Source organism: Canis lupus, chromosome 3, assembly GCF_011100685.1.
Source record: "Canis lupus familiaris isolate Mischka breed German Shepherd chromosome 3, alternate assembly UU_Cfam_GSD_1.0, whole genome shotgun sequence".
NCBI lineage: Eukaryota > Metazoa > Chordata > Mammalia > Carnivora > Canidae > Canis > Canis lupus.
The window spans coordinates 25815331-25827489 of NC_049224.1; the positions used below are offsets into that span (position 1 = coordinate 25815331).

Sequence of the window (12159 nt, forward strand, 5' to 3'; positions counted from 1 at the left end):
ATTGGAGATGCTGTGGAAGTGGATCTGGATCATTCAAAAAAGTCCCACATAGACAAGCCTGGAACTTCTGAAAAGGAGCTGCTGACATCCAGAACTGTCCAATGCTGTAGCTACTATAGCTACTGTAGCTACTGCTGCTACTGCTGCTGTAAACAGCAACTATTTCACTTTGGAGTCAGGGTCAGGAAGCTTCTCTTACTCTTGCCATTTCATCTCCAGCTAGTATCCTTCTGATGGCAGAACTGAACAGGAAACCAGGAAATGTCCAGCACCTAGTGTAGAATGGACAAAGAAGGGTGAATGTAGGGCTGAGAGATAATAGGTAAATTACCGGTAGACCTCACCGGAAGTAAATAATGATGTAAAGTTAAGCAGGAGGGTACCTGTATTTGTGTGTGTATGTATATTATTTTTTCTTTATTTATACAAGTACTAATTTATTATACACACTGTTACATGCTTTGATGTTTGTTTCATTTGTTTGACTTCAGTTGTTTTATATTAGCTCATGAAACTTCATAATTATTTTTATGGTGGTATTTTATTCTATGAAATGTGCCATGATCTATTTCACCAACCCCCTACTAATGGACATTTAGGTTGTTTCTGGTCTTTTGCAATTATAAACAGTGCTTTACTGAAAATTGTTATGTGTATAATTTTGCACACATGACCATATTTATAGGATAAATTCCTAGAAGAAGAATTGCTATATTAGATAGTATGAGTTATTTGTAAATTATAATTATCATTTATAAACTATATGGCATGTCTTACCAATATACTTTTTGTTCATTCAGTGTTTGGCTCTCCACCTACATAGAAATGCTGGAAATGCGAGGTCATATTGTAGAAACACAGAGTAATCACAGACAAGGCCCTAAAATGTAGAATATGGCAGTGGGAATGGGCATTGAGATTTATCTGTAAGTTATAGGAGAATACAGCTTTTATCTGGGGAAATGATAGAAGGAAGGGAGGTGGAGATTCAACAACAAAAAGCTCTAGTATGAAGAATACATATTGGAGCTGGGGGAGTAGAAGAAGGAAAAATAGAATAGAGAGAGAAATCGTTTGCCTAGATATCATTCGGATACCCAAAAAAGCCTGAAGCCCATGAAATTCAATACAACAGAAAATGCCTTTTCATAAATAGAAGAATTGTTTCTATAATGACTATTGATATTTAGAGATATTTTCAGGCCATTCCCTAGCCATATCTATCATTAAAACATATTTTGCTAAAAAAAATAAACTACATAGAAAGATATGAATCTTCCTTTACCCTTTTCCAGAGATAATAGTTTTAAGTTTGGTATGATTTCTTTAACATATATATACCAAATGCACACATACATATATACACAATATTTTTCTTTAGTAGAGAAGGTTTAGGGGCACCTGGCTGGCTCAGTTAGTTAAGTGTCCAACTTGATTTTGGCTCAGGTCATGATCTCAGGATTGTGAGATTGAGCCCCATGTCACGTTCTGTGCTTGGTGTGGAGCCTACTTAAGATTCTCTCTTTCTCTGCCCCTTCCTCCCTCCCATAAAAAAATCATTAAAAAGATAAAGGTTTATACTATATATATTGTTCTCTAATCTTCCAAATCTCCAACTTCAAAAATCCAATATGACATGGCTTCCTTTGCATGTAGACATATTCTTTCTAATGATTGCATACTTCTATAATATGTAAGTATCAAAATTTATTTTACATTCACAGTTGGTGGATGTTTTCAGGTAGTTTCTAATTTTCATCATTTCTAACAATGTGACAATGAATGTGCCTTAGTTTTATATAGTTCAGAATTCTGTTTTCCTTAGCCTTATCTCATGCTTCCTATAAACTAGTAATACCTACTGTAGTAATGAGTTTGGAGGCAAAAAATACCATTCACTATGGAAACATATTCCTATGTAGAACCATTTCTTCTTTGGAAATACCTAAAATGTTAATTATTGTTTATTCAGTAACTATAAAAGGATGGCTTTTGTGTTATTTTCAACATGATGGGCCAAAGTTTTAGCTGCTTTTGTCACATACTTGGAATTTAAAGTAAGAAATGTAAACTTTATGTAGTAAAGGTTATTATAAGGGTGGAAAAGTTGATGTATGGGAAGCATTTTGAGCTTCTCTGAGAACCAGTAAGATGTAATACTGCTTAAAATACCAATGCAGGGCACCTGGGTGGCTCAGTGGTTGAGCGTCTACCTTTGGCTCAGGTTCATGATCCTGGGATCAAGTCTTGCATTAGGCTCCCTGCAGGGCCTGCTTCTCCCTCTGCCTATGTCTCGGCCTCTCTGTGTCTCTCATGAATAAATAAATGAAATCTTAGGGCAGCCTGGTGGCTCAGTGGTTTAGCGCCACCTTCAGCTCAGGGCCTGATCCTGGGGACCTGGGATTGAGTCCCATGTCGGGCTCCCTGCGTAGAGCCTGCTTCTCCCTCTGCCTGTGTCTCTGCCTCTCTCTCTGTGTGTCTCTCATGAGTAAATAAATAAAATCTTTAAAAAAAAATAAATGAAATCTTAAAAAAATACAAATGCAAAAAAAAAAAAGTGCTTTACTTGTAGATTTCCTTTCACAAAAGTCCATATTGAATGTAAAGCATGTAGGTATTTTCCTTGATTACTTTATCTCCTGAAATTGATGATGGTTGGTTGTGGAAGTTGTAGAAGTGTGGGAGGGAAACTGCTAAGCACTGGCTATAGCACAATGGGACTCATTTAGGCTGTGAGTCTGATCCTACCTCCAGCATAGTCCAGCATTGAGACCTAGTCATGCCACTTTAACTGTACCCAAGTCATCACACATTCCCCTTTTAATTGAATGTAGAGCTATCTGCTTTATTTAATAGTCAATCTGTTGAGTTAGGATGACCTGAGATGAAAGGTGAGGACTGTAAAAAACTTGCTGTTCTTATAATTAGGATGATTCCAGGGATTAGGAACGCTTAAGTGTCTGGGACATATCTGTGAGGTTCATTATTATGCCCTTTCAAGAAGACATCAACTAGTGAAAAAATGGTAAGAGAAAAGCTTGAGAGAAAGATGAGACACAGGTTTTTTATTAGATTATAACTTCATCAGGACATCAGAGTTTTATTTATCCTCAGACTCACTAAATACTACCATTCCTTATTTTTTTCTGTGAACCAAGAAGATAACAATAATAATTAATGGAAATTCAGATAAAAGGTAGTATAGATATAAAAATTATTTGTGTTACTCTTAGGAGAATTCAAGTTAGGATCTGGCTTATATTTATATAACATATTCTGGCTCATTGTTCATATTTAGTCTTTATGAATTCAAGTTCATTAATCCCTGGAATTTCTCCTGTAGCTCTTTTATTTATTTAAGTAATCTCTACATCCACCATGGGGTTCAGATCAAGACTGTGAGATCAAGAGCTGCATGCTCTTCTGACTGAGCCAACCAGGCACCCCTGCATAAAAATTCTTTTTGAGGGCTTTCTGGATCACCTTAGTTAAAATTATAGCTCACTTCTTATTGTTTTCTATTTTCTTTATCCTCCTTCCCTGCTTTGTTTTCCTCCTTACATTTGTCACCTTCTACTTATAATATAAATACAGTCTCTCCCTTTCTTTCCTTTTTTTTTGTTTTTGTTTTTGTTTTTTTTGTTTTTTTTTTTTTGTTTATGGTCTATCTTCTCTACTAAAGTATAGTCTCCCTAAATGCAAAGATTTTTATTTTTTATTTACCACTATCAGTGCTTATAAATAGCTACCCAGCTTTCTAATTTCTAAATTCAATTTATAAAGAGTATTTAGTAAGAAATTTTAATTTTTGAGAGATACCAACCTTGTTTTAAATTTTTTGTAGTGAACTCCGACTCATCTGAAATAGACACATTTGGAAAATTAATATCTCTGTCTTTTTTCGTTTTTGTTTCTTTGCTTTTTTTTTTTTAATTGTTTATTCATGAGAGACACAGAAAGAGAGGCAGAGACACAGGCAGAGGGAGAAGCAGGCTTCACGCAAGGAGCCTGATGTGCAACTCCATCCCAGAAATCTGGGATCACCCTGAGCCAAAGGCAGATGCTCAACCACTGAGCTACCTAGGCATCCTATCTCTATCTTTTTCGAACTCTTTCTTAAAAATATTTTTTAAGGATTGATTTATTTATTTTAGAGAGAGAGAGATAGCACACACAGGAGGACGTTGAGGAGAGGAGAGAGAGTCCTAAACAGACTCTGCTGAGATCAAGACCTTAGTGGAAATCAAGAGTCAGTCAGACACATGAATGACTGTGCCACCCAGGGACCCCTCTTTTTTAAAATCTTATTTTATGGAAGACCTATGCTTTCTTGCTCTCATCCTCTCAAATCAGGAATTTATTCCTGATCAGAACTCAATCCTTAAGGCATAATTGGGAGTCTGCACATATTAAGTCCAGTCATTTGCAAATTTCTGGGTTAGTAGTGATAACTGATTTTCATAGTGATGTTAATAATGGTGATTTTGATGTGCCTTAAGTTCCCAAAGTCTCTCCTGAAAATCCTGGCATAGTGGGAAGCAAATTCAGGAAAGTAATGATGGGCATGTTCTCTCATAAACTATCCAGTCAACAAATCCCTATGTAAAATGAGTACTTATAAAACTTGAATAAAGCATAATATGAAAATGATTAAAATCTTATATGTTACCTTAGTATTTTAAATGGGAAAATATTGTTTTGTAATATGTGTGAAAAGGTGTTATTAGGAAAGTACTTAATATCTCTTTTATTCATTTTAGATAAGATGGGAAAAAAACATCACATTGGGGGAACCACCAGGATTCTTACATTCTTGGTGGTGGTAAGTATCTTTTATTCCATTTTTATTAGATTGATGATATATTCCAGTGGTCTTGCACTATACTTGTTTATGATTTCATACTTCTTTTTTATTTATTTACTTTTGTTTTCTATAATTATTTTATGAAAGATAGCACTTAAAAAAAGTCAGGCTCAAAACCAGATTAGTGTTCTTTAACTTAAAGGTACTACTGTTGAGTCAAGATGGAATTGAGTTTGGTATATGGAATCTCCTACTGTAAGTATGATTCTGTATTTGTCAGCTCAGGCTGCCATAATAAAATGCCATTGACTACATGGCATAAGCAACATAAATTTCTTTTCTCACACTTCCGGAAGCTGGACATCCAAGACCAAGCCGCTAGTATGGTTTGTTTCTGGTGAGGACTTTCTTGGCTTTTAGACCTTCATGATCTCATCTAAACCTAAGGATACTGAAAGTGGAGGTAGTGGTGAATTTTTAAGACACTGAAAAGTAGTAAAAAAAAAAAAAAAACAAACCATGAAATAGTTCAGTATAGATTCAGGGATAGAACTGTGTAGGAACACAAAAAAGACCATCAGACTAATTGAAGGCCCAGTTGATAACAGAACTTAGAAATTTCATTGTAAAACCAGTATGTCCAAATATGTGACTTTTCTGCAGCAGCGTTGGCAGTTCAGGTGTCTGCATGGACAAGCTAGGGTAGAATGTTCTTTTGCATTTCTTCAATTACAAGCATTTTCTGTTCTTATTTAAAAGGAAAATAACAAAAGTGCTCTCCTTGTGCCATGCACATTGTTTCCTTGGTATGTTATTTAATGCCTTCATCTTTTTAACCTCTCTCCTGGAAACATGCCTTACTAGAAGTTCTGTGGTGAATGGAACCGCACTCGATCAGTTGTGGTTGTGGGTTTCCCTTGTTTGTCTCACATATGTATGGCAGGAACAGGTGCAGTCCTTTGGCTCAGAGCTGTTCCTGTATTTGGATCAACGGTTTATTGCAGTTAAGCACTATCACTGTGCTGTTTTCCTGGGGTTTAAGACTGAGCTCTTATATATTATAAAAGTCAGTTTTTCATTTTACATAGTATGTATTTATGATACCTAGATCTAGATTGTAAAACTTTAGCTGTTTGCTGAATGTAGTTGAGTCTCCTCATCTGTGGGCCCTAAATCTGCTTGATCTTTTCTTGTTGTTGTTAACTGTTTCGGAGGTCCCTTTGATTTTCTTTCTTTTTCATTAGAATCTTTTTTTTAAGAGCAATTTTTAATAGTTTCACAACACAGTTAAGGGGAAGGTATGGAAATTTCCCATATACCTTCTTGCCCCAAATAGGCATAACTTCCTCCATATTAACCATCCCCTGTCAGCATGGTACATTTGTTACAGCTGATGAACATACAATTGACACATTCATAATTACCCCAAGTCCATAGTTTACATTACAGTTTATTCTTGGTGTTGTACATTCTGTGGGTTTGAACAAATGTATAATGACATGATCCATCAATATAGCATCATACAGAGTATTTTCACTGCCCTGCCCTAAAAATCCTCTGTGCTCTGCCTTTTCATTTCTCCCATTTTTACACCCCTCCCTTGGCAACCACTGGTCCTTTTACTGTCTCCATGGTCCTGCCTTTTCCACATTTAGTTGGAATCATACAGTAGGTAGCCTTTTCATATTGGCTTCTTTCACTTAGCAATATGCATTTAAAGTTTCTCCATGTCCCTCCATGGCTTGATAGCTCATTTATTTTTAGTGCTGAATTATATTCCATTGTCTGGATGTACTGGGGTTTGTTTATATATTCACCTACTGAAGGACATTTTGGTTGCCTCCAAGTTTTGGCAGTTATGAATACAGCTGTTATGAACATCCATATGTAGGTTTTTGTATGGACATATCATGTATGTGTAAATATCAGGGAACATGATTGCTAGATCTTATAGTAAGAATATTTTTAGTTTTGTAGGAAATTGCCAACTGTCTTGCAGAGTAACTGTACCATTTTCATTTCCATGAGCAATGAATGAGAATTCCTGTTATTCCACAGCTTTACCAGCATTTGGTATTGTTAGTATTTAAGACTTGGTCCATTCTGATAGATCTGTAGTGTCATCTTTTTATTTTAATTTGCATTTCCCTGATGACATGTGCATGTGGAGGATCTTTTAGTATGTTTATTTGCCATCCATATATCCCTTTTGGTGAGGTGTGTTTTCAGGTCTTTGGCCTACTTTTTAATCAGATTGTTTTGTTATTGTTGAGTTTTAAGAGTTCTTTGTACATTTTGGATAATAGTCCTTTATCAAATGTGTCTTTTTCAGATTTTTTTCTCCCAGTCCATGTCTTGTCTTCTCTTTCTTTTGACATTGTCTATCACAGAAGGTTTTAATTTTATTGAAGTTCAATTTATCAATTATTCCTTTTGTAAATTATACCTTTTTGTGTTGTATCTAAAAAGCTCACTCCATAATGAAAGTCATCCCCTTCATTTTCTCCTGTTATCTTCTAAGAATTTTTTTTGTGGTGAATATAAGGTCTTTGTCTAGATTTGTATTTTTGCATGTGGATGTCTAGTTGTTCTGGTACCATTTGTGGAAGAGACTATCTTTGCTCCATTGCCTTTACTCCTTTGTCAAAGATCATTTGACTGCATATGTAGGTCTTTTCTGGCTTTCTCTTCTATTCCATTGATGCATCGTCTTTTTTTTTTTTCACCAATACCACACTGTCATATATTATAAGTTGGATATTATCAGCCTTCCAACTTTGTTCTTCTTTAATACTGTGTTGACTGTTCGGGGTCTTTCCTTCTCCATGTAAACTTTAGAATTAGTTGTTGATATGCAAAAATATCTTGTTAGGATTTTGATTGAGATTGCATTGAATCTATAGATTAAGTTGGGAAGAACTGATATCTTGACAATACGAGATGCCTGACTTTTTAAATCTGTAATTCTTTAGAGCTTCACTTTATCATAGGTGCTGTAGATTAGGGATTCGGGATTATCATAAGGGTTACTTTTTCTTTTTAACTCAGGAAGCTGTTAATGCTGTTAAGATCCAGGTGAATAGTATAATGTGTATTCTTCTAGCACTTACTGCTTGCTCATTTTGTCAAATGCAAGGTCCCTTTTGGATGGACCAGTTGCAATTTTGTGAGTTCTCACTTCTGTTTTTTTTTAATAGAATATTTGAAAATGGAGTTGTCCTGTTGTTTAAGCTTCTTCATCAAATATTTACAAAGTATAAAACTATGCTTCCCTCAAGGAAATAAGTATAGGAGAGATAAACAATTAAAGTATTATAACTGAGGTATATACTAGTTATAATAGCAATTCAGGAGGATTGCTTACTTCAGCTTGTAAGATTTAGGAAAAGCTTTATAGAAAAAGTGAATCTGAGGTGAGCTGGAAGTTGAATGAAGGAAGGATATTTTGGTTAAGGAATAGTTAGTATCAAGTCTCAGAAGGAATGATCGTAAATCCAAGAAATGACTGGTAGCTTGGCTCAGTTGAATTGTAGGTACAGTACTATAAAGTGATAGAATATAAGGATAAAGACCAGGGCAGAGACCAGACTATGAAGTCCTGAAATGCATCAAAAGTTTTAGATTAAAGCATGAAGATTTTAAACACTGTACATGACATGATTAGATTTGGGCTTTTAGATATTCACTTGGCATCAACATAGAAATGGATTGAAGAGAGTTGAGAACAGAGATAAAATCTAGTTATAAGGCAAGTGTAATTGTAGTTGCAAGGTGATAGTAAACAATAAGTAGAATAGTTGGGATGTGAAGAAGTTTCCTAGGTTTTAGATTTGGGACAAACAGTGATGTCATTGACTGGAAGAGGAAATATAGAAAGAGCAACAAACTTTGGAGGAAAGGTCATAATTTATCTTAGGACAGGTTAAATTTTGAGGTGCCTAACTGACATTCAGATAGAAATGTCCTAATACAAAGTCAGAGAGAGATATGCGTCTGTAGCTCAGAGACAGGTCCATAATGGTTTGAAAATTCTTAGTGCAGACCATACTATAGGCGAAGAATGTTTATAGATTCAATGGCTCAGTGTAATAAGTAAGGGCAGGGCCTGAGTTTGGAATCCTGAGGAAAGTCAACATTTAAGCCTGGGCCGATGAAGAGCAGTCTTAAAGGAAAATAATTGGAGAGGAAGAAGAGTAATCAGGAGAGAATAATGTATGGGAACCAGGTAGGACATTTAATGCAGAGATTAAATTCTGCGGCAAGTGTAAGTAAAAGGACCCAGAGATTTTCCTGAATTGGGAAGGAAGGTGAACTTTGTGGTCCTGAGGAGAAGAGTTTTTGTGGAGTGGTGAAAGTGAGATTCAGAAAGCTGCTCTAATTCATTTTCCACCTCAAGGGTTGCTGAGAATAGCTGAAGGGTGTAGTGGCACATGGAATAGTTTCAGGATTAACAAGAGAACAGGACCTAATATTTTTCTTTTTAAAATAGAATAAATTTGAGCATGCATATAGATTGAGATGAAAAGAATGGGGAGGTTAGAGATGTATGAAAGAGAATGCAGCCCGGGGTGGCTCAGCGGCAGCCCGGAGTGGCTCAGCCGTTTAGCGCGCCTTCAGCCCAGGGTGTGATCCTGGAGACACGGGATTGATTCCCATGTCAGGCTCCCTGCATGGAGCCTGCTTCTCCCTCTGTCTGCGTCTCTTCATGAATAAATAAATAAAATCTTTTTTTTTTTTTTAAAGAAAGAAATAATATGCACAAAAATGGAGAAAAATGCAGGGAAACTGAGAGGCAAGGGGCTTGGAGAGGAGGGGTGATTTCTGCCTTTAGTATGGATAGTGGAAAGTAAGTGATTTTATTTTCTGAAAGTTTTTCCTTGTTCAAATGTAATTTCTCTTAGCACTTTTTTTCTTTCCCAGTTTGCACTCTGCCCAGCGCTATAGTATTTCTCATGCTTCCCATGTTCATTACTTGTACCCAGATCAAATTTCCTTTGAAAATGTATTTCCCATTTGTATTCTTTAATAAAAGTTCCCAATGCTTCCATGAATTTCATAAATAGAAATGCCAAGAAACTTCTTTCTCCCGAAATTAATGTCTTTTTCAATTTGTGTAATTTTAAAATAGACATTTCTTAAATCTTCCTATTAAATGTTTTAATGGCAGAAATTATGCTTTATTCTTACTTAATTTTATATGTAAAACACTTTTGGAAATAACTTTGGGCCCATGTATTTTTATCCTGAAATTAAATATATATGACATTGCAGGGAAATTATACTAATAACTAAGATTATCATGAATTCAGTTTTTTCACTGGGAATGGGAAGTCAAATCTTACAGTACACTAGCATTCTAATGGTTTTAGAATCTAATGGATGACATCAGGTATAGCTATGCATGTGAAAACAAAAGCCTGAATTAGCCAACTGGCTCACTAGAATGGTATAATAATTTTCATCGGCAGACTGGTTCTTACTCCTCTTGTATGTCTTGCCTATAATAGACGTTGCATAACTAATTATTTGATTAAGTTAAAATAGAGTGGGTGGATGGGTTAAATAGGTGATGGGGACTAAAAAGGGCACCTGTTGGATGAGCACTGGGTATTGTATGGAAGTGTTGAAACTAGTATTACATTGTATGTTAATTTATTGGAATTTAAGTAAAAACTTTTTAAAAAGTTAAACAGCAATATAAGACAATGCAGGTGACAACTAAAATGGGAGTATAATCATGGTGAGAAGGCAATTAAAAGTGTTAGCGAGAGAGAAAGCAAAGTACAGAAATGGTTAAGTTATGAAGAAGAAGTAAAAGGTATCTGGGAGAATAGGAAAAGAATGAAAAAATAGGAAAATTTGGTGATGAGAAGACATTGTAAATAACATGGAATTTTCCACTAAATATGAAGGATTAGAAATGAAACTGGGGCTAATTTTACTGTATTAATAGGGAGATTTCTTTGTTTCTTGCCATACTAGTTATGAGAATTTTTTAGAATATATTTTTAGGACCTTTATTCTTTTAAAAGTACTTTTGCATATACCATGTCTTGTATCTGTATAAAAGCTTGTAAAATACACAACAGATATTATTTTCTCTCTTTTTACACAAAGAAACTAATGGAAAAAAGCTATTTTCTCAAGGTCAGATTTAGAATTAGAATTGAAATTTCCTGAATTGTAACCAGTGCTCATCTCAGTAACAGATGATATTTCTTCAACACAGAGCAGAATTTAGTGGCCCACTATTAATAAGACATTAATTACAGTTCCCTTTTGAACATCCTGAGTGGCTAATTCTAGACAGTAGATAAAAATGGGACTCAGAAAAGTCGTCTCTTCTGAGTCTGGTCTATATTGAGGCATCCATGCATCACTGGCAGCTGCATGTAGGGTGAGGGGGTGGTTGCCATAGGATACTCAGGAAATGAGTTGGAGTATGAGGGTCAAAGGTAGGATAACAAAATGTTTGCTGTCTTATCTAGGACAGGTATCTACTACACTTATAACAGCTGATACTGCTTGGACTGCCAAAGCTGTATAACCTTGCCCATAATCAGCATGAGCCATCTTGAAGTGAGAACTCTTTAATACCATATTCACATTAGAGGTAAAATGATGTAAGAACTAAAAAGTTCAGGTCCAGCTCTGCCACTAATCAACTGTGTGTCCTCTAGGCAAATTATTTAATCTCTTTAAGCTTCAGCTCTCTCATTGATCAAATAGGCATAATAATGGAAGATTAAAAAAAATAATAATGGGAAGATTAAATGCTGAATGTATAATGCTTAGTATATGATGCTTGAGTTTAGCACATAAGCTATTTTAATGATACTTTAAAATATGAATTTATCATTAATCCAAGAGTATTGTGAGAATTTTATGATAGTGGGACAAGATATAATGCTTGCATCTTGTAAATTATTAAATAATGCTAAGGAATAAGACAAGTACATGTATTTGGAAGTTTTAAGGTGATGAACAGGTACATGTACATTTTATGTAAAACCCTACTCTTATGTAAGTTAGGAATAGATAGTTTTCTTCAGTATAGATTATGAGTATGTAAGATTCTTTGAAAATATTTTTGAGGCCAAAGAGAAATAACTTCCTTAGGTATTAATGATTTGAAATTATGGTAACATGGCTTGCTCAAAATTATATATATCTCCTGTGGTTTTTTCTTTTTTCCTTCTTTTTTATTTTTATTTTTGTCAGAAAGTCCTGAATGTGGCCAGTGGATTAAGGTTATATAATTATGTTAGCGTCCCATCTTCTGGACCCCTCTGGCATGTTTATTCGCCCTTGTAGACGTTTCTGACAACTATTTTGCTTTCCTTACTTCATAGAGA

General features: G+C 35.1%; 1 protein-coding gene across 5 annotated transcripts in view; it reads left to right on the forward strand.

Annotated features, from left to right (window-relative positions):
* The window catches only part of SSBP2 (single stranded DNA binding protein 2), a 284275-nt gene that overhangs the window by 83482 nt on the left and 188634 nt on the right, over nt 1–12159 (forward strand). For all 5 annotated transcript variants that reach the window (XM_038532429.1, XM_038532430.1, XM_038532432.1 and 2 more), the window contains exon 3: nt 4761–4822. In XM_038532429.1, the coding sequence (XP_038388357.1) occupies nt 4761–4822 (62 nt within the window). The remainder of the gene's footprint in view (nt 1–4760; nt 4823–12159) is intronic.